The 23,720-nt window shown below is 37.9% G+C and overlaps 1 protein-coding gene across 1 annotated transcript in view; it reads left to right on the forward strand.

The window, feature by feature from the left end:
• Positions 1-23,720, forward strand: part of LDAH (lipid droplet associated hydrolase) — a gene marked incomplete at its 3' end in the record, with an annotated part of 114,949 nt that overhangs the window by 40,693 nt on the left and 50,536 nt on the right. The window contains exon 3 of the mRNA XM_081997077.1: positions 3,967-4,136. Within this exon, the coding sequence (XP_081853203.1) occupies positions 3,967-4,136 (170 nt within the window). The remainder of the gene's footprint in view (positions 1-3,966; positions 4,137-23,720) is intronic.

The raw sequence follows: 23,720 nt of genomic DNA on the forward strand, positions 1-23,720 counted from the left end.
GCCAAAGTAAATAAAGAAATACAGTATTTCTTTTAATATACTTCAGCTAAATAAAGTCTTAAAATCACATGCCCAGATGGGGTGTTTGCAGCATAGGCTACAAATCATATAATTTCTACTATCTGAAAACTGCTTAAATGAGCTCTACTTCAGCCATGCTATTTATTCCACACCTGAGGTGAAGTAACTCTGGTCCTTTCTCTGATGTAGAGCCATCGGTGAGCTGACTGCCAGTGTGTTTGTGCAAGTCTGTTTGCTTATATAAAGAACTCATTTCAGCTTCTCCACCCAAGAAATTCATGTTGATTTTGGATAATCCCTGGGTGATTTTATTCTACAAAATAAATAAATAAATCTTCCAAAGCTGTGACGCAGCCCAGCTCTCACATATTTTGGACTATTAGAAGTATAGCATTTGTGTTGGGGAAACATGAACTGACACGAGCCATGGACAATTTTATATTTGCCCAGAAGTAAAACAGAATGCATATTTCAGTATAGGGTTACGTGACGTTGGAGTTTCACCTGACGAGTGCAGGGTCAGTCTGTGATGTGGAGAGTTTTGCGTGTGGATCGCCAGACACCATGTTGCATGTTCATCCTCCAGTGTGACTTCTGTTGGAGTAGTGCAAATTTGGTTTGGTTTGGCAACAAACCAGTATTCGGAAGAAAAATAAAGGTTTTATTAAACAGATGAAACAAGTCTCTGGGGTCAGCATTGGCTGTCAGGACTCACTTTCAGTCTGAGAGAGATGGTATGTGTATGTAACAGTGTAGGTGTGGGAATCCGAGTATCCTTGCTGCGAGTGGTGCTGAGCAGGGCTGCGCAGAGGATGCTTTGGCCCAGTGCAGTGGAACAGGTCTCTGTGATCATCATCAATCGCAACTAACCCATTTGATTAAAAATTATTTCTGCTCCCTTCAGGAAACAGTAGTCCACAGGCTTGAGTTCAGTATGCTCAAGTCCTTATCTCAAGTCTGGGCGAATGCGAGAGGGAAAAAGCCCTGATTTTCACTCTACTCTTTACACCCACCTGTACCATACATATCCTTCCTCAGGGTTCTTGCTTTGGCAACAAAACTGGTTCTGAATAGGCACATCTCTGCTGAAATCAGTAATGGCTATAAATGCTGCCCTGAATCTCTACGGTACTATTTATTAGGTAACTAATTATTAAATTAGATATCTAATGTCTTAAATAACTGAAATAACTAATTAACTGTATTTGTCTAACACTGTTATCTACCTTACCTTAACTTGGAAAATGTTTAGACTGGGCTAGGCTGTATTTGCTCTACTGTGTAATAATTGCATTGCAGCAATATTCAGCATCACTTGTATCAGATACTGAATTCATGTAGTGCAAAGCAGCCATTAACCTGGGCAAGCCTGATTTTCTGTCATCTAGATGGATAATGGAATCATAAGATTGGCTTCAAAATCATGAGACTGTATGGACAATACAAATAAAATTTTATATTTTGTTTCCAGCTTTGTTTCTGAGGTCTTGTGAACCATGAGAGGTTCATACAGAAGATTCATACACTTTTTTTATTGCTCTAACCCGAAAGTAAATTGAAATTCATGTGAAGTCACTTATTTTCAAGAATTAAAGCTATGAATTGAACGTCAAACATTTAAAGACGTGCTGATAAATCACTGGTGATAGCAGTGCCTGAGAAAAACAGTATGGAAATGATAGCAAACAAGGGAGAATTGACCAGCTCAACCCAACATATGGTAATATACATATATTCAACATAACATACTCTTGCACTTGCTGCTGTATCCAGTGGACCATCATATTTCTAGTATTCTGTGTTTTATGTGTGTTATATATACCTTTAATTAGACTTGTGATATAGACAGCCTACTTCTGCATGAGGTTAAGCTGCTGTGTAAATAAATAAAAAGTATGAAAGACAGTTTTTGCTAAAAATAGGCCAAAACATTGTTTTCAAACTTAATTTCTTAGGCTTTTATTTAGGGTTTTGGAAAACAGAACAAGTTCTTTGTTTTCCATTACTTGTAGAAAGCCTAATAGGCAAAATATCACTTCTCATCTAATTTTGCATTCCTTGAATGTGTTTTAGTAAACCCCTTTTCATTTAGAGTAAACTACTATAAATTATGCTGGGATATGATCATTCATAGTTTTACTCGAAATATTAGTTTAACTGAAGAACTTCTTTTTTGTGACCTCTGTGGTAATGGTTTAAGCTCAGAAAAAAGGCATCCGAACACATGCTTTAGCAATTGTTTTTCTTCAGAAGGTTATGTTTCATGCAGATGATCAAAAAGGCTATATAGTGCCAGCTCACTTAGCCTCCTAGTTAATACTAGCACTGTCAAACCCCCGATAGCTTCACTACAGCAGCATTAGTAATTTTTAGCATTTGAGGTTACTGACCAATTCCCATCAAATTTACCACATGCCTATTAAAAAAACAGTTAGCCTTTATAATTTGATGAACTATGTTCACAGACAGAGGCAGAAAGGCTTCTGTTACCACTTTCTCCAAGCAGGAACAAAACGAACTACATCTGAAATGGATCTATGCTGCTAGCTAACCTTCTCTTACAGTAGTTTTTCAGTGCCTTTCAGTCTCTTTAATGTATGTATCTTTACAGTATCTCTGCCTGATGGGTACTTTCTTCCACATCTGTTTTTCACATAGGGAACTGATGCAGAAGACATCAAAAAAAACCACATGGGAAGTTAAACACCTAATACTTGGTGGGCTGGTTAGGGCTGTGTGTGTGCTACCTGTGTTAGCTGCTCCTGTATTTTTAGAGGTGGGTGGCTTGTGCCAGGAACCTATATACTGTCTGCCATGGCTCACTAATGAATCAGTCCCCATCATGTGTCTGAACCTTGCTGCAAGGAAGTTTGGCTTATTCCAGGGTAAAGCTGCATGGCAAATCAACATGTAAGGAGTGTAAAAGATCAGAGGTTTAAACTGGAGTATGAAATTAAGCCCTGAGATAATAGCATGGATTTAAGAGATCAGTGATATTAGTACCAGTACATCTCTTTCAGATAAGCTATAGGCATGCGTTCCTTCATGCTTTCTGCCCCTTTCATTCTTTTTTTCAGTGTTTCTTCTTACAGTCTTTTCCATCAAGTAGTCCAGCTGAAATGGGAGTGGTGTATCCTTAATACGGATTTTAGTTTAGTGGGCAGAGCACTTTTCTAGCCGATGAAAGAGCTGTGGAACCCCTTAGATAGGGCAACTTGGGAGCGAGTAACGAAGTGATTGTCCAAGCTCCTCTAAGAGGTCCCTGGCAAAACAGGAATGCAATTGCACAGTAACCTAGAACCATGAAGCTCTAACTTCATCTTCCTCTTCGTAGCTGGATTGACAATGATAAGAACCTGCCTAAATAGGGGTAGTTTATGGAAGTGCTAAGTGCTCCATGTTGACACATATGCATTTAATATTTTTCCTTATTCCATGGGACTTCTTTATGCATCTTTGTTTTACGACAGGAGATTTGGGATATCTGAAGGTTCTCAATGCATGATAACATATATGATAGTCTGTATTGATTGAAGGGACTCTTGTTCCTGGTCAGTACTGCTGTTGTAGGTCCTGATCTCTCAATGTAAAGTTAGATTGATTTAAACTGATCCAATGCCTTGACTTTGGTCTTGTTCTGAATGAAGGGGAACAAAATGCTAAACGATATGCTGTGAAGCTCCATGTGTTTCCATATCCTTTCCTGGTTCCCCAGCTACATATAAGGCTTCAAAAACTGTACGTGGGATTTATCAGTCTCTATTTATCAGTGGTGGTAACATAAAATTAAATTTTTAAGTTTGGTTGTTTGAGGTTTTTTAAATTAATATGTTTGTTTATTTCAGAGTTTTCCAAAGAAGCAAAAAAAAAAGCAATACTTGAAATTTCTATGATTAAAACAAAGGATTTCTATGATTAAAACTTGTTTTTTCTTCTATGTTTCAGACACGGATATTAAGGAGCTAGAGGATGTTTTTGGACTTAACGGACAAGTAGAGCATAAGCTGAACTTCCTCAAAAAGAATGTATCAAAAGATATAAAGCTGGTACTGATTGCTCATTCTATTGGTTGCTACATCACACTGGAGATGATGAAGCGAGCATCAGAACTTCAGGTACATTAACCTAATAGAATGGGAGTTACATTATTAGCAAAGCACATGCTTAGCCTATGGGTAATGTCACGTCTTTCCTGTGGAAACTATATTTTGCTATACACAAACTTTCAATCCTAGTTCTCATTAAAATGCAGTAAAAACATTCATGACTAATCCTAATAACATATAATGAAGTTGTTTGATGTGAAATGAAGTTCTTACTCTGAATTTGGACCTTTAAATGACCTTGTAATATAAATGATTAATAATGGTGATATATATATTTAGGAGTTTCTTGTTGTGTTCTCATCTTCAAATAATTTATAAGCGGATCACTAGATATTTGGCTATTATGTTAGTACCCAAAAATTAAGACTGGTTATGATTTTAATATCAGTTTCTTAACTCAAGGCAAGCAGATTGCTGCCTATACATGGGGAAATGTGTGGAAAAGAATAGTAATGTAAATTGTGGTGAGTACTACTATGAAGGACGTTGTTTTTAAAATCTAATACATATGCATATATCATTTCATCTGCAACTCAGCCTTGGTTTGTGTAACTGGGTGAGAATGCGAGGTGTTACTGCATGTTCTTGTGCACATGAACATTTTTCTTTGTCACTGTGAGGCAACAAGAAGGCTGAGGCAGGACTGTGTCCTTGCAACTCTCAAAATGGCAAACTGTTAGTGCTTAGTAACAACGCAGTCTACTAGCAGGTGACGAATGAAGAATACTGAATTTTTGTTTTTAAACATTCACTCTTGCTAAATCATTGCCTCTTCCTTTATATTATTAAATCTTCAGTAGAAGGAATTGCAACGTTAGTGTAAAGTCTGTGTTTAATATATGCATGAGTAGGTTCTTCCACTTCTTCATAACCATTTCCACTGCATGTCTTTTTTCCTTTAAAGGAAACAGCAACTAAAAACGTGAAACACGAGGTTAACCTGATATATTTCCACAGGCATATTTCACTTTGTGATTATAAACAGGGGCATTTTTTGAGAGAACTTTTATTACTATTTTATCGTTTCAAACGGGAGTGTTCTAGAAAATATCATATGCAGTAATTTGTCCAAAAATATCAACTTTTCTTTGGTCAACATCTGTACAGTGTTTATTACACAAATTATTTTATCTGGTTTCAATTAAACTATGAATTGTTGAGTAATTCCTTTACACCTGGCTCACTGGGTGCTGGCAGCATGCTATTCATCAATGTTTTGAAACGAATGTATCTATGGGACACTCTTAGGCTGCACGGTGCACTGTGTGCATGAAGTTGATGTATGACGAGCTACATTCAAGATGCATTTAACAATAGAAAATATTTGTGTAAGCCAGAGTGTTGTGCAACCTTTGTCCCTTTGCCAAAAATAAGTTAACTGTTAGCTTTTATAACATATGAAGTGTGATAATAAGAAACTTGTGTTTCCATCTCTCCCTTTATTTTTACTGGAATATTTGATTCCCACAAGATTTTGAGCGCATATGTGTATTTTAGTAGCTAGATAATTTGATTTTATTTTTGTGTAGTTCTTATGTGATATTCTTTTATTACATGAGTTTTGGTTTTGGTCTTAAATTCTCTGCTTTGAGAGCCTTTGATTGCTTACAGTTTATTATTCTGAGCTAGAGGTTAATGTGTTGTATTTATTGTTCAAATAATTCAGTAAACGTTTATATTTGGAGTGTATGTTTAGCAGATTTTATTTTTGTTACCCAATTTAAAGACTTTTCATAATCTAATCATTACAAATACAGACTCAATTGTCCCTCTCTTGTACAATGACGAGGTGAACCTGATGAACTGAAGCTAGCATGCATGAAAAGGAGAGAGTGCCATCTTCTTCTCTCTCCTTCTTGGTTGCTCTTCAGCTGTTGGTTCTGATTGCTGCTAATTTCTTCAGCTCTGTAGGTTAATGGGGTACTGTGAATTTTTTCTTAAACTTCTGTGAAATAATTCTTTCTTATTTCATTAAAAGAAAATGAAACAGGAATTGTCAGTTTACCCCAGGATAAATTGAGTTTTGGACCCCATCCCTATTTTCCTATTGAATCTCAGGGAGGCTTCTGTTAACAGTATTTTAGTAGGGAAGGGCCACACAGGTTACATCCATACTTGTAACTAAGTGGGGCTACTGCATGAATTTGAGTATTGGGCCAGCTGTGCAGCGATGCTTTTGGTCTAGTCCCTTGAGAAACTTTTTGGCCCAAAGCCGTCAGCAACTGCCAGGCAACACCCTGGCATGGTTCTCGGCTTGGCAGAGGCCCAGGACCATTTCCCATAGTTAGTTTGGATGCAGTCATCCTGGTTTCAGGCAGGGGGAAGTTCAGCCATGTGGATACAGACTATCCGATGCCATCCTGTTCCATGGCAGGACCAGGGAATAGTTTCTGGCCTTTCTGCTTGCGGGCACACATGTAACTGTGGCCATTTCTCAGTTGTCACGGTGGGCATCAAATCTTAGCAAGATTCACGTCTTTGTGGGAAGTGGAGCATACAGAGTTTGCCAGACTGCTCTAAAACTTTGACACTGAGAGGGAAAAATGTTAATTATCCTTACTCTGTGGAGGTGGAAAAAGGCAATAATGTACCACTTACTTGATATGTGGTCTTAATATCATAATCTTCGCTCTTCATTCAGCCAGCAGAACTGAAAAATGAAGCTGAGTGACAAAATGATTTTCTCAGTTGTTGGAGCTTGAGCCTAACTCATAAATATGCTACATCCTCCAGGCATTCTTTTCTAAAATACAAGTCCTTACTTGGAGGATTTGTGCTTTGCTGGTGACACTATTGAGTCTTTCCTAAAACACTCAGTTTGATCATTAATTTAATAAAAAGATTGACACATTTCCTTGCTAATGAAATTCAATCTGTTACAGCATTAGTTTTTCATTTGCAACGATGCTTTTGAAATGCCAGCACCTTTGTGATAAGAAATTAACACTTATTAACGAGTGAAGCCATCATAGAATGTAAGCATTGCTCTTCCTGTAGTTGAGAAGTTTAAAACCCCTGAGTATGTATCATTTTAAGCAAATGAAATTGCTGTAATATTTAATTCAAAACTATGCCTTGCTACTATCTCAGTCATGCCAAAGAATATCCCAATATATTGCTAGAACCTGGTTTATTTTATAAGTAATAGCTAACAAAACTTAAGTTGGACTAGTTGTGTATAAAACAAGTTCATACCTTGGAAACCCTGTTACATCTTTTCTGTGCACACGTTCATGTGCATCTGCCGTATCTTTCCTTCAACGTGTTCTCTTCCAAACAGAAATCTGTCACTCTCTACTGTCTTTTGAGAAATCTGATGAGTATTACAAAATAACATAGTTTGCATTTAACAATTCTACAAATTTATACAGTAGCATAACCATATGTTCATGTTTTTTCTTTTGTCTGTATACGGATTGCATTCAGGTCTTTCACTTGAGGAGCTACAACTTGTTCAGGATCTGGTAATATATGTAGCTTAGAAGGTTTCTGCAATGTGTCTTATTCTTCATAAATCAGTACTGACTTTTACCGATAAGGAGGCTGTCAGCTAACCAAGATTTCTTGAGTTAAGCAAACATTTCTTCATTGCTGACTATTCTAAATTATTTATGATGTATAAAATACTGTTGCTATTCATTGCCTGTTATAAATAAATTAAACATGCCTAACAGGAGGTACTGGGCATTTTTTCTTAACCTTTCGAACTACCAAATTGGCTATGTATCCCTGCTGTTGGTTTTCTGTCTGTTTAGCAAGTTTCTAATCCATATAAAAATGTTTCTCTCACCCATTGTTAGTATTATTAGTGGTCACAAGGATTGAATGACCTCAGTGGGAAGCATTTTATTGGAGCTTTTTGGATATAGGTATTTTAGATGAAACTCCTTCATGTGCATGGTAGCTTTATTACTTTCTTCTCGTTTAAGTTTTTCAAATTTTTCAAAATACTTAGTTAAAAGAGTGAAGGAGTTTTCATCTACAAAACATTATTGTTGTTACTTCTAACATTATAAAAAGCTCGAAATATATTTTATCGTTCTTTTTTAAATTTTGCTGATAACAGATTAGTCTTCTGTTCTGTCATTGCAACATTTCTGTTGTTGCATTGGTAGTAATGGGGTCTTTTATTACCCTTGGTGCTCCCCTAAATCACACCTTTAGTGTGACATATGTAGTCCTCATTTTGGGGTTTCATGCCTGAACCAAAAGGCCATGTTCCATCTGTTGGGAAGAGCTTAGAAACATTGATGTCCCACAGGTACACAACGGAATGAGGGATGTCACGACTCTGCTAGCTTTTTTCCTTTTGTCTAGAAATCTGCTTTTTCCTGCTTCTTGCAGCCCTTTCCAACACATCTTAGTGGGAGAAGACATTTCTGCACATGGCCCTTCTGAGAAAGACGTTGACTGGGATATGAAATTTCAGAAACGCTCTTCTCTTTGCCACCTCGTGGCCAGGGATTTTCTTTTTTTCGGTGTGTGTAAGGAATTACCTGTATATATCTAGAAACAGTTCATTTTAAAAGAAGCTAAAACAGTGAAAAATGGCAGTAAAAGAACGTAGTTTGCATTGCAATGTCTGTATGCTACATAAAATGCAATAAATAATTATTCATATACAGAAGAAAGGAAAGAAAATACATAGACTACTTAAAAAAAGGATCCTCATGTGGCCTCCCTCTCTCTGTAAAACAGAATATGAAGTTTAAAGCAAATTAGCTATTCCCAAATAAGTCATATAAAAACATTCAGATTCTAAACCAAATGTATTTTTCTGATACAGCTTAATCTATTTTCAAAATACATTAAGATAATGGTTTTGAATATATTCTAGATTAATTTGGGAATCTAGAGACTGTTCACACATGAAGTTATTCAGGAATATTCCCATGTTTAGATATTCTTTACTCAGGCTTTAACTTAACAAATCTCTTGGTCAGCATAATTTCTGTAAGTTATCAAAGCTTTTCCAAAAATTACTGGCAGACATAATCTTCTTTTTGAAATACGGTTTCCCAAAGACAGAAACTTCAAGTATGTAGTTGGGCTTGGTTGGTTGTTTGTTTTTTGTTACATAGAAGTTTATTTAGGAAGTGTTGGCAAATGCATAATTGGCTGCCATAGCAAATGAATTGTTTTTCACATCTTTTTGTGTGCTGAGAATAGTTACTTACGGGGAGGCAAGAAGGGATATGTAAACTGTTGTGTAATGGTTTAAAATCTCACATGAACAGATATTAAAGTCTCTCACAGCTGCCTTTCTGCCTTGAATAAAGTTGGTTCTCATGTCTGGTTAATGGTTAGTTCCTTTCTGTTGAAGTACTTGAAAATCTGCCCCTGCGGTGGGTTGATCCTGGCTGGACCCCAGGTGCCCACCAGAGCCGCTCTGTCACTGCCCTCCCCAGCTGCACAGGGGAGAGAAAAGGTAACAAAAGGCTCGTGGGTCGAGATAAGGGCAGGGAGAGATCAGTCAGCAATTGCTGTCATGGGCAAAACAGACTCGACTTGGGGAAATTAATTTTATTTATTGTCAAATCAGACTAAGGTAATGAGAACTAAAACCAAATCTTAAAACACCTTCCCCCCACCCCTCCGTTCCTCCCGGGCTCAACTTCCCTCCCCATTTCTCTCCCTCCTCCCCACAAGCGGCGCAGGGGGACGGGGAATGGGGGTTGTGGTCAGTTCATCACACCTGGTCTCTGCCGCTCCTTCCTCCTCATGGGGAGGACTCCTCACACTCTGCCCTGCTCCAGCCTGGGGTCCCTCCCACGGCAGACAGTCCTCCATGGACTTCTCCAGTGTGAGTCCTTCCCATACACTTCTGCATGAGCTGCTCCAGCCCGGGTCCCCCCACGGGTGCCGTCCTTCAGGAACAGGCTGCTCCAGCCTGGCCCCCGCGGGGTCCCAGGTCCTGCCAGCAAACCTGCTCCAGCCGGGGCTCCTCTCTCTCCCCACGGGGCCACAGGCCCTGCCAGGAGCCGGCCCCAGCACGGGCTGCCCACGGGGTCACGGCCTCCTTCGGGCATCCCCCTGCTCCGGCGTGGGGCCCTCCCCGGGTGCGGGTGCAGATCTGCTCCCCCGTGGAGCTCCATGGCCGCAGGGGCACAGCCGCCTCCCCGGGGGCTTCCCCAGGGGCTGCCAGGGAACCTCTGCTCCGGCGCCTGGAGCCCCTCCTGCCCCTCCTGCTCTGGGCCGGGGGCTGCAGGGCTGTTCTCCCCCATGTTCTCACTCCTCTCTCCGGCTGCAGTTGCTGTTGCGCAGGTTTTTCCCCTTCTCAGCTCTGCTCTCCCAGCGGCGCTGCCACCGTCGCCGATGGGCTCGGCCTTGGCCAGTGGCGGGTCCCTCTTGGAGCCGCTGGCACTGGCTCTGTGGGACACGGGGGAAGCTTCTTGCAGCTGCTCACAGAAGCCGCCCCTGCAGCCCCCATCGCTACCAGAACCTGGCCGCGCAGACCCGATACAGCCCCTAATTTAGTGAAAGTAGGATTAGGCCATAAGAGGGAGAAACATGTCAGAATTCCTCTGCTAAGTGATTTATTGTGGTACAGAATTCAATGCAGGGACGCTTTACATTAATAATTTAGTTTCAGTTCTGTTGAAAGCTTGATTGTGAATTTGGGAAGCGCTTTCATGTTACGAAAGAGAAAAGTCACCATATTTTCAAATACCGATTTTTCTACAAGAAAACAAAATTCTTTGGTATAGAATTACTGGAAATCTACAGGGACAATGAGACTATGAGATTAAAAGAGGGAGATGTTTTTTACAGTACAGGAACTGCTAAGCATGTCTGACCTTTGGGAGCTTTTCAGCAGCATGAACGGATGAAGGAAGGACTGGATGAAGGCAGTGACATTTGCTCTATTTCTATTTTGCTGAGATTAGAACCTGTATATGTAATCCAAGACTGGTGGTGTCAGCATTACAGAAAACATCATCTGAAAGGACACTAATTTAGCAGGTTCTCATGTCCTTTGAAGTTTTAGTGCATTTTGGAAGTAGAAAGAAAATGAAAATATAAACACACCTGAGCTAAACAGGAATATATATTTTTATTCAATTTTTGAAAATTTATTTAACATAGTAGCATCTAATTCAAATGTTGATTACCTAAATTAGATGTCACAGTACTTTAAACAAAGTCAGGTTACATAGCTGTTGTCTGGGTAAATTCGCTTCCGATGATCTCACTGGCGATCCTAAAGTTTAAGGTATGCTTAGTGAACAAATATATTTTTTACCACGTTGTATGCTGTCTTACAAAAGTAAGCTTATCTCAGATCTTTTGAAGAGCACAGTGAGCCTGCATAAAATAGAAAAATCATGAGAAGATTTCTAGAGAGAGAGAACGTCTTCTCTCATGTAGAGGACTCTGCTTTGTGGACCCGTGTGCCAGGGCGCGGCGTAACCAGCAGCATGGTAGAAGCATGAACCGATGTCCTTGGTTTCTGCAGCCTTGTTTTGATTTGTTTTAATTTGTCCTTGCTGAGAACTGTTTGCTCTTGGTTCCTTAATGGGTTGCAGTGATGGGTGGAATATAGATATGGAGTTATGTCTAGCGGTAGGGATCATGGTCTGGACAAACAAAATGGAGAAACACTATATATGAATTTCATGTTACTTGCAGGCTTAAATGATAAAGTGCAAAAAAAAACCCCATAAAAATTAAAAGGAGTAAAAGACTTACAGTAACCCAAACCCAATTACAACATTTGCAAAATTATTATGTAGGGAAAAAAAAAAAAGATGGCTTAGCAGGCCTCACAAGGGAATCGGTACACATTTCAAATAAATGTGTACCTTGTGAAGAAAGCTGTGAATTTCTAGGACATGATATAAAACTAATCTGAGTCTGATGTATTTTTCTTCTCCTCCAGTCCACCAATCTGGATAAATGAGCTACATATCAAAAAAGCAAGGAAAAAACCTTGGGCTGATATGCACCCACCTTCATCCCCCTTTAGGTGTTGAGGGAGCAAAAAAAGAAAGACTCTAATGCAGTTTTGTGCAGATTTTATCATGACTCTAAATTCAGCTACCTTCATTGAGATGTATGTGTTAATTTGACTTTATGGATGTTTTAAATTGGTCACTGACTTGGACTATTTCTATAATATATTTTTTTTTTGGCACTTTTCTCAATCAGTTCTTGAGACATAGCAAGTCTTTGGAGCATATACAAGAAAGCACAGGTGACCTGAGCCAGCAATTAGAGTAAAATTTGCTTTACTTAACCGTATACACATTGCAGAGTCTGCATAATCCACCTTGCAACTGATGTCAAAGTTCTGACGAATATGTTCTCTCAGTGACGCCTCAGGCAGTATCAGTGAATCTAGTGGAATAGCCAGTAAAGCAAGCGATTCGAAGTTGATGCATATGCAAACATTATGCATCTCTCTTATTTGGAAAAAGTGAGAAGTAATGCAGATGATTTATTAAACCTGACAAAATAAAATAAATAAGATACTGTATCTTTGAAGCATCAAGGAAGTTTCTACAAAGATTTGTTGAGAGATTTTTTTTTTTAAAAGGAAAAAATGAAAACAATCTTCATATGAAAACCTAAGACAAACATAAAACCTTCTCTCTTTGGGGTGGGAGACTGCAAAGCAAAGAGCAAGAGTGGGTGAGTTCACGGCAAACAAAGATTTGTTAGAGAGATACTGACTTTTGACTGAGACACTCATAAAAGGCCACCAGCCTAAATTTAAAAGCTCAACAAAACTTCAGAACACGATCGATGAAAGGCTGATAACTGTGAAATGGGGTTGAGAGTGTCAGCTCACCCAAGAGACCACTAGCAACCATTGTTTTAACTGGCTTGGTGACAGACTCTAACCGTAATGGTCCCAGTCATATTCTTTTCTACTTGTCCCTGCCAGAAAAAAGCTTTAAAAAATGTAAACTGTAAGAAAATGCAGCAATCAACAGGCAGATGGGATTTTTATATAACCCTCACTGGACACTGCCTTTGTAAATAGGAACAGGCACAGTCTAGATTGCCATGTGCTGCATGGGTCTGCCTGGAATTACTTTTACCTTCACAAACAACCCACCTTGTAATATAGAGGACAAAAGAATGTGAAATACCTCAAGGATACCAAAAAAAAAAAAAAATTTGGGAAACTTAAAATGGAATGAGAAAGAAACTGTTGAAGGTGATGCATGTAAATGTAAAGATGTAAAATGCCTAACGGCAAACTAAATGAGTTGTCAAAATTTTTGTCTTTTGCTTTCACCAGGGAGAGGCATGTATCTTTCTCCACATTAAGAATATAATTTTTGTCATGGAAAATTGTCTTCAAGCCAAAGTGGCATGAACTACCAATTATTGGCAAATAACTAAACCTATCAGGAACTGAAATGTGATCAACAACATTAGAATGGTCTTCAGTTATGCTGTGAAGATACCTGACCTTTATTGCTTTGTGTCTGCCTGGTTTTCTGCTTTCTTGCCTTGGGCAGAGAAATTAGCTTTTAATCATACATTGTGTAGTCTGTTACACATGGTGCCATCTTCTGACTTTTATGTTGACGAAACGTGTTTGTGGTCAACAGTGTACAACTGCCTGCTAGTTAACAATCCAGTTTCTTCTACAATGAAATAACAGGATTTATGCTTTAAAGTTGTTCCTCCTGAAAAAAGGGAGAGCAAGAGAGATAAAAAAGTAAAAGAGATTTCCAGAGGGCTCTGCTTTATATATCTGTCCTGTCTGCAATCCAGACTTATTCTTACTTGTAACTGTAGAAGTAGCAAGCAAGAAACTATGAAAGGTGAGACTCAAGTTACCAGTATAAGATGATAAAATTCTGGATTGTTTTGGCAACACAAAACTTTAGGATTAGGAACATGTAAAATTTTCAAAGTTTCATGTTGGGAAGGATTATCTGTTGAACTATGCCCTCTTCAAGATCTTCTGTGTCATCGCTGTGAGATCTTAAACTTCTAACACAAAATGCAGAGTTTTACCAAGGAAGCATGAATGGAAGGTTTGAATGAGGCTTATGGTGCTTGTCAGCCTACTTGGCCAAAGCTTATGCCTGATTATCTGGTCCAAAGAAAGCTTTTTGAAATTAACCTTGACTGGAATTGCTTTGTTTTATTCTGCTTACTAGTATTTATGCCATGTTTCTGTTATACTGCGTTAGTACACCATGGCTGAGCTCATGTTAGCCACATGGAAGCTGTAGTTCATCATATTGTCAACACCTGAAAGGGGATAGTGGAGTTGTGGATTTGCCTGGCTGAATTCAGTATCTGACAAAAAAAGTGTCAATATAGAAACTCAGTTTAGAAAACAAAAAGCTTAAAGATTGCAATATGACAGTCTTAAGGATAGAAAAAAAGGGATATACATTACATCAAACAAAACTCATTTTTAAATCCACTCTTTTTGTATCTACCAAATACAAACCAAAGGCTACATACTGTCAGTTTGTCTTATCGTTTGATTCCTAAATGTCTCTCCTAAAAACAGAAATAGAGATACCAGAAAGATAAAGTACAATAAGTATTAAAGCTCTGTCTTGCCTTCTAGAAAAGACTTTTGAAAAATGTATAAATAATTCATTCTTAATACTGCCTTATATGTATTTTGAAAACAAATAATGCATTTCTGAGCAGTGCTGCCATGTGTATACATGGCATACCTTGTGTGGTTTTTGAAGTGGGTGAGGTAGGTAGATATCCCCTGCTCAACCCTAGAACTTTATGGGGAATACTAGATTACATGTAGGTCAGTACTCTTCTGAGTCAGGAAAGCTTACAGTCTAGAAATGTTGAAGATCAGATGAGACTGGTAAATAGTAGAATGATAATTAAAAGCACAAGTGCGAATTCAATTAAAATGGATGTCTGGTGCAATTAAAAGACAGGCTTGACAAAATCAGCAGCAGTATGTCCGTCAGAACGTAATTACCAAGCATATGAATACAATTTTTTGTTTTAAACATTGATTGCATTTTTGAGTCAGGATTCAGAGTCAATAATAACATTGTCTTAAGACTGGCTTCTTTAGATCATAAGCCTGTGATAAGAAGGCCTGAGGAAAAACTTAATTCACATGACTTTCTGAGGAAAATCATATTTTTTTCATAATGTTCACTGAAGCTTCAACTTCTGTCACGTTGCTTAATGTATTTGGTTTACTGCTCGGTTCAATATAGAAACAATATGAAAATCAATATTTTGATCTGTGACGATTCAAAGTAGAAGAACATAAGAACAATAATTTTGATTTCAAGAGACTTATATTTTTTAAATAACATGTTTATTTCGCTGCTGATGAAACATCTGATTTCTTTTCAGAGGTATGTAGTCAGAATTCAAATAAACCTATAAAAATTATTTTTTCTAGGAAGTTAGAAGACATTAAGGTAGCCAAATGTACAAACAGAAAAGGAAGAAAAATAAACTGAAAAGCGGAATCTGTGATCATTCATCAAGAATCCAAAGTAAAACATGAGAATGAAGAGGAAATGAAGGACTAAAAATAAAAAGATGGCTAGAATGGTAAATGGCAGAATAACACAATTTTTTAAGTACTGTGGATTTTTACAGATTTGTTCATAAAATCTTGTTATTTTGAATCTCAAAAAATTTGGATTCATATTGTAATAACTAAGTGAAATGATTCTATAAAAATGAGGGCATCATAAACATGTAACAAGAAGTGAATTCCAAAAACAATTAGGATTTATAGCATATGTTTTCAAAAGAGCTCAACACCCTTTTGAAAGCAAGGTTTCCCAAAGAACTTTTTATGCTGGGTGGTGATATCTTTTGAACTGCTGTCTGCAGATGTGTAGCATAGCACTTGAAAATCAGACACTCATCTCATTGGAGAATTGGACCAAACAATCAAAATTCAGTATCAAGATACGTCGCACATAGCTTGAATTTGTTTTGTTTTTCTGCTGCAATTAATATGCTTTTACAGAAGGCAATAGAGGCAGAAATCAGCAATTTTCATGCTAATTTAAAATTGAGTAGAGAAAAGGGGAAAGCAGTCAACTAGAGCATTAAAGAATTGTTCATGAAGGGGGCATGTGAAGGGACACTGTGGAGTTTTTGAACAAAGACTTTGCAAACATGTAGTTAAACCTTTGAGCACGGCCATAACTTTAATAATCAATATCTGTTCTTAGAAGCTCTATACTAAAATGTAATTTTGCTGGCAATGCTGAGCCCTCAACAAAGAAGTTGAACTGCTTCATCAGCTCTTGCCTCTCATTGTATGGGATAGTTACTCAAGCAGTGAGGAAGGACTTGGCTTGGATCTTCTAGTTAGAAGCGATTGCTTAGAATGGATAGTATTGTATTAAAAATATTTCCTGCTCTGCCATATTGTTAATTTGTTCACTCCCCATGGTTTACAGTGAAGTCTAGGGATGCTTACTTTAGAGGCTAGAGTGGAAAAATGTATTCCTCTACCTTAGCTTCTACACTGAGAAGCTAATGGTGTGTCCTGTTTGAAGAGTTCACTGCAGGAGTGAAAAGAATTGGAAAAAACCCACAAACTTTATACAAAACAGTTGTAAGATCTCTGAGCTTGGATTGCATGTTCGCTGCATTTAGGGCATTTCTAATACGCTATTGAATTAAGTTCAGATAAAGAGTGGAGAACTTTTTTTTCCCTGTCTTTTTAGTATTTCTTTGATTACTGATTATTTTAGGGGAATTTTTGGCAATGCCATTTTTCAGATACCTGAGGATGTGTTCAGCAAGTACACCTATGTTAAGAGAACTAAATCAAGCCCCCTTTGTGCTCTATGACTGAGGTTATCTACAAAATTAAATGTAATAGAAATCCACTTCCTTTTCCATTTAGTTCAATGTATAAATATTTGAAATGCTTGATTTCTATTGTTTGGATACAAGTCTACTTAACTATGACGTTTTGGAAAAAAAATCATTGGAGTTTGCCCTTTCATGTGGAATTCGATGTTAAGTATACATTTAAGTGGAAGTCCAGGAACCACAAATATGTTTAATGAACTTGTTACCTTTGGAGTTCTGTAAGAAAGTTCAATTAATTTAATGAAAATAGGCTTCTAATAACTTTTTTACAATATTTCTAGTCACTGGAAAATTGAAAGAACATTCCACTCCACTTAAATTCTAAAATGAAGCATAATTCTGCATAAGGAGTAGAATTTGCTGAGTCCTAATGGTTCTTGAAAACATTAAATTTCTGGTCCTCTATTTTAAAACGGCAGTATGACTGCTGTAAGTGTACTTTACTGAAATAAAAGGTACAACACCCAGATCTCAATAAATATGATTTGAATTGTGACCTTTAATGGCAGCTGGCAGAGTTTAGACTTCTTATCTGGCATTAGCAATTGAAAAGTATTCTCCATATTCTTGTTCTCAGATGGACTAAAACCCTTTCTACCCAATGATCAGTTTTATTTGTGTGATAAATCAGATAAAATTTTGCTCTTTTAGCAGACTCCTACCTATTTTCCATTTGTCGTAATGATTAAGACAGGAGCAGTCTGTACTATTGTGAAGGAAGGAATTTTTAATTTTTCCCTTATTATTTAAAACGCTTATAGTTCTGGAAAAGTCAATGCAAGGATGGAAGAATGAGCTGACTGAGAGAATTCCTTACTCCCTCCTCTCGCTCTCTTCTTCTGATATCCTGACAAGATTTTGGGGCGTAAGTTCTATCTTGAACCTCAAATAATCCTTGTTTCTTTTCTTCCTTTCACAAAAATACAAAGTTTGTCTGTGTGTTCTAGTTCTTCTCAGTGTATAGTTCCTGGCTCACTCACCCTTCTGTTCTTCACTGATATCACAAGTCAGGACTTTGCTCTTTTTCCTCCAGAGTATGTTATTAGATAAGCCACTTAAAATGGTCAAAATGGTAATGGACTGAACCCCTTCTGACATCAAATGTCAGCTCATCTTTTCTTATCTGTCTACTAACCCTTCTAGCCAAGCAGGGCTATGGGCTTGGGTTGTCTGGATGCCTTTTTGAGGGCTGACTTCAGTGAGTGGTGAAATATACCCCTTTGAAATTACTTAAGTGGAGCACTTAAAAATATAAGTCAAAGGATCTTGAGGCACTGATGGAAAATCCTGGCATTCCCTTTTCATCAGCAAAATGAGATTATAGTTTCACGGCTGGTTTCTCATTCACCTTGTTCCACCACTTTTCCTTAAGCTGAATGCATTGTCATTGAGATTTATTGGTAGGTATGACTGTACATTGATGACTGTGAAAGCAGTTGGTTCAAGACAACCGAAAATCTCATTCTTGATACTTTCTTTTTGTTGAGCTGTCCCTCCACTTTAAGGGCATATTAATGGTTCATCATAAGTGGTAAGTGTCCCAGATCATGTCTGCAAGGATCACATTTACCAATCTGTGTACTGTAAGGGTACCTGCAGATGCAATGCAGTGATCTCATGGGAGTGCTACACTGAAAAAAAAAATCCCACCCTGTACTTCCAAAATGAAAACGGAAAGAATTTCTCCTTGGAAAGTGGCAGCTGTGTTCTGACATTCATGTAATGGGAGCAACTGAAAGCTTTATGGTGTGTAACTGTGACACTGCATTCCAACATAAGCTTCTCCCTGCCCTTCTTCCAACCAATAAACTATTCTTCCTCTCTTTTCACTCTCACCCCTCCTAATCTTCCTCTGTTTATATGCTTTAATCATAATAGCAACAAATCCATCCCTGCCGGTATTATCACACCGTTGCAAATTTTGGCCTTCTCCTCTGGCACTTCCCTTGTGCCTGCTTTGATGGGGCTTAATTCTCTATGTAAAATACTGCTCTGTCAATGAATATTTTCTCTATTACACTATTTTCAGTCCAACAATAAGATACAGATTTTTGGGAGAACAGTTTTCTCATTATTACCTTAACCCATAAAAAGGCTTTTTCTTTTTTTTCTTTTCAGACATTTTGGGCAGGTCTTCAGTTACCCAAATATTTGTAGTACAGAGTAATTTGCATTTCAGCCCTGTGAGACTTGTAAATGTAATAAACAGTCTATGTGTTTGATATTTTTAATATTTTTAATAATTTGCAAATAGTTCAGTATGTAGAGCTGACCTGTTGGGAAGTAGTTTGCAGTGTCTGTAGAGAACACTTCTGAGTTCTAGTCTTCTGTATGTTTAGCAGAATTCTAGGCTTCAAACGGCAAAATTCTAGGAGGACTACGAGGATGATTAAGAGACTGGAACATCTCTCGTCTGAGGAAAGGCTGAGAGATCTGAGGCTGTTTAGTCTGAAGAAGAGAAGGCTGAGAGGGGACCTTATCAATGTCTATCACTACCTGAAGGTTGGCGGTCAGGAGGATAGAGCCAGTCTCTTTTCAGTAGCGCCCAGTGACAGGACAAGGGGCAATGGGCATAAACTGCAGCACAGGAAGTTCCACCTCAACATGAGGAAAAAGTTCTTTACTGTGAGCACTGGAACAGGCTGCCCAGAGAGGTTGTGGAGTCTCCTTCTCTGGAGACCTTCAAAACCCGACTGGACGCCTTCCTGTGCAACCTGCCCTACGTGATCCTGCCTTGACCAGATGATCTTCAGAGGTCCCTTCCAACCCCTACTATTCTGTGATTCTGTGATACTTCTTACTGGAAAGTGTTTCAGCTACTGTGAAACAACAGATTATTTTTTTGTGTGCGTGACCCACTTGTCAGGTGAGGTATAGATGGTCCCTCTCCTGTTGCCATTAAACAGGTGTCAACACTGGAAGTCAGGTATTATGGAAGATACTGACAACCTTTTGAAAGGTATGCTTGAAAACATACTGATTTCAAAGGGAATTGTCAAAGGTCTCTATTTCTCAATCCAAGAAGTTATTCTCTAATTACTACAAGTGTTTTACGGCAGACATGGTCTTCATTTGTCTGTCTATCTGGTCTCTATAGCTGGGAATGTTCTGTCTTTGGTGAGATCTACATTGACTATAGACTGTAATATTTAATAACTGAAAAATAAATCGTTTAGTCAGAATTTATTCATGGGGCAGAATTAAGGCCCATTACATTGATGGAAATTTTGCCACTAGTTTCAATAGGAGCAAAATCACATACCTGGCCATACAGTAGGTGGAATCACAGAGGTCCAGAAGCATTCAGTAGGATATCAGGCATGCTGCAGTCTCATTAGGGCTCTACCTTTTTGTTTACTCTGCTTGTGACCAGGTACACTGTTGACAAAGTAATTTCTTACTCTTAGAAGCGGAACTTAGATACTACCAAGTTTTCCATGTTTCTCACTTTCTTGCTACTGAAAGATATATCCTGAGTTATTTTCATCCCATTTTAGTTCTTCTGTAATTAAACTCTGCCAAACAAGTTTTAGGATACTCATAATAATATTATGCAAATTTAACACTGCAGAAGTCTGATTGTGATTCACATTTTAAAAGGACTCTTCATATGGCTGGTCCAATGAGTTTGGGTGCAGGATTCCAACATATAAGACTCAGAATCAAGTTTATTCTAAGTCACTGGAAAGTGGCCTTAAAGTAGACATAAATTTAGTCACACCTCACCTTGGTGCAAATGACACTCAAGCCTACATACCTAAGGACATAATCATTGTAACCAGCTCTGTATTCGTCATTATACTGAAGATTACTGTTTGAAATACAAATACATTAAAAAAAAGTGCTGGTCCTTGAATTTTGTTTCCATCCAAGTGGAACAGCCAGGAAGCACTGGAGGCTTGCGGAGTTAAAGATGTACTTCAAATAAAATTGGATAATGTATGTTAAATAAAGAGGGTGCCAGGACATGGGAAAACCTTGTGATCACTGTAGAGCATTTTAAACAGATGAGAATATTGCCTGCTATTTATATTATCAAGTAGAATCTGAAAGGAAATAGTAAAAAAATAAACCCAAGTTTTCATTCATTTGAAAAATTTGTGTGTTATATATGTTTGAACATAATGGGTCAAATTCAGATGTTGAAGGAGGTGTAATTTATATGATAAAATTGGATATATTAAATGTAAGAAACTCTAAGTTAGTTTGAGTGATAGATGGACAGACTGGGAGAAAGCATAATTTTTTTAATGATGTGGAACAGGTGCATTAACTTTTATTTTTAAGGCATCCTACTAATTGCTTTTTCTGCTAAATTCTTCTCTCCTTTTTACGACATAGAGTAGAAGCAAAGCTGAGCTAGATACACGTCTGAGTTAAGGAGAGTCTTTGCTGCTGACAAAAATTGGTCATAGTTCTGTTGGTTTACACAAGGGAGTCCTGACGTTTTCTATCAGCTGGGAAGTTGTGTTTTTCTGTTTTCCTGTCATTGAATAGCAACAGCTAAAAGTTATCATCTAGTTATATCTTAAACTATTCCTGTCGTCTTTTTCCAGGATAGTCTGTAAAAGTACAGCACAGGTTAGCTGCCTACGAGGTGCTTCCGTATATTATTTTTGCTTCTGCGTTTCATTAGTAAGAAATAGTATGGCTATTTGTAACTAGTGTATGTCCTACAGCTAAAAGAATGCCTTTGACTAACTTGTCCCAGAAACGGTGACATACCTCAGGCAAAGAATATACCAGGGGCAGAGCATGAAAGCAGGACATGGTCCTTAAGGTTTTTTTAATAGTATTTCTCTGATTAAGTCAGGAAAACTAAGGCAAGATTTGGAATCTTGAATGAGCCTGTAGCATGGGGAAAGATAAAAATTCAGTTTGTTGTGATCCAGTGTATAACATTTGACTACTTCAAAAGGAAGGTACAAGAAAACTGATGGTTGGGAAATTATGAACCAGCATACACAAAAAGGAAGTTTCCCCTTAAATTTCATTAACTCTTGCTTGGCTCACATATATTTATATGCCATTTACAAATAGTGACTTTGTCTAATATCACTGAGGACAGCATTGTCCATAGAACTGTTTAATCTTCCCTTTAAGAAAAAATAATATGACCTTATATTTTGCAACAGTTAATGCCACAGTAGAATACTGTGAAGTTATGAAGATTATGCAGAATGTCACAAGATGAATATTGGTGTGTCCTTTATCTTTCATTACCCTGTGTCTTGAAGGAAGTTAATGATGTTGAAATGTTTGGAAACAACGCATTTCTGAGGTTTTCAGGGAGATTCATATGTATGTTGTTTCTTAGAGAAACCTCCTGTGGAATGTATAAGGAAGTATATACATATGTATACTGTTTCCTGAAGAACCAATATAGCTGATAATTTATGTGTATGTCCAAATAGAAATAGCTAAAAACATTGGATATATGGTTGTTTGAATTTGTGTTAGCCTGAATCCAGTCTCCAAAGTTCTCTCTTTTTTAATTCAATGCAATGGAGATATATCTAAGTTGACCAGTTCCCTTAAGGTCAGTAGTAGCCGTGAAGTGTTGCAGAGGTGAGAAGGAATCTGCGTGGGTTGTACCTGTGGTCACAGAGAAATGAGAGTGGGTCTCTCTCTCACAGACTTTGATAATTCTCATTTTGCCCATTTTGTTCAGATGCAGAATAGGGATGGGATGGGGTGGAATTGAATTTCCCAATCTATTAGACTATGCTATAAGTAATTTTAACTATAAAAACGTGAAGTTAACTATGAACAAACGAGAATACATCAGATGCCAAGAGGCCAAGACATCCCTGACATCAGACAAAGATAAACGGAAAACAGCATTTGAACAGGAAACAGCCCTTGTCACACAGCCAATCTGAGCTTAGGATGTGATGCAACACAATATTCAGGCAATATTGTTTTGTTAAAAGTATGTTATGAATTTCTAGTTCCTTTGCTTTGCAGATCTCTAGAGGAGACATTGATTGGAGCTTGGCTACCACTTCTCCCCTGCCTCAGCTCTTGCTGACTGTGCTCTAGTTTGACCTTTGAGTGACAATCTGGCCAAGGAACAAGAGTGAGAAGGTTGAGAAGACAACTCTGTCAGCAGAGCACTTTAAAGAGGCAGCCTTGTCTGTTGTACACATATTGTAAGAATTAAAAGTCTGGGTGTGCTGGAGAGGGACTTAAAAATGTTATCTTCATATTCTTTATACCTACCCTTCCTTAAACATCTCTTGAGTCTTATTTGCACAGGTAAGGTTTAAGAAAAACCTGCTTTTCTCACTGCATATGTGGAGTAACAAAGTATGCAGTAAAAGACTAAGGGTCTCCATCAGCGCTTTTGTGAAGATGAATGACATATGTCACCATGGAGAGGACTCACATGCATTTTAGTTCAGTGTAATACGGTTTATAGGACAGAAAAGCGTAAGTTCTATTGTAGAAGGTAATTCCTAGCCAGCTGTGTTCAAGAAACAGGAACTCAGACTGAAGTAAGTATGGGGAAAGCCTAGGAAGATAATAAGGAACCTAAGTTATGGGAGGAGCTCAGTATATCTTGGCTTGTTTAACCTCATTAAACAGAGAATGTGTATATGAGTGCCTTCTATAAACATTAAAAGGGGTAAATACAGAAAAAATATAGAAATGTTATGCAGTTATCTGTTATGTTATATTAGAATGCAATACTTTTATAGGATCAGATGGATATAAATAAATTCAGAAATCAGAAACTGGTTTCTGGACATGGAAATATTAAATCTGAAATGATCATCCAAACAAGTA

Source organism: Phaethon aethereus, assembly GCF_964289735.1.
Source record: "Phaethon aethereus genome assembly, chromosome: 3".
NCBI classification, from domain to species: domain Eukaryota; kingdom Metazoa; phylum Chordata; class Aves; order Phaethontiformes; family Phaethontidae; genus Phaethon; species Phaethon aethereus.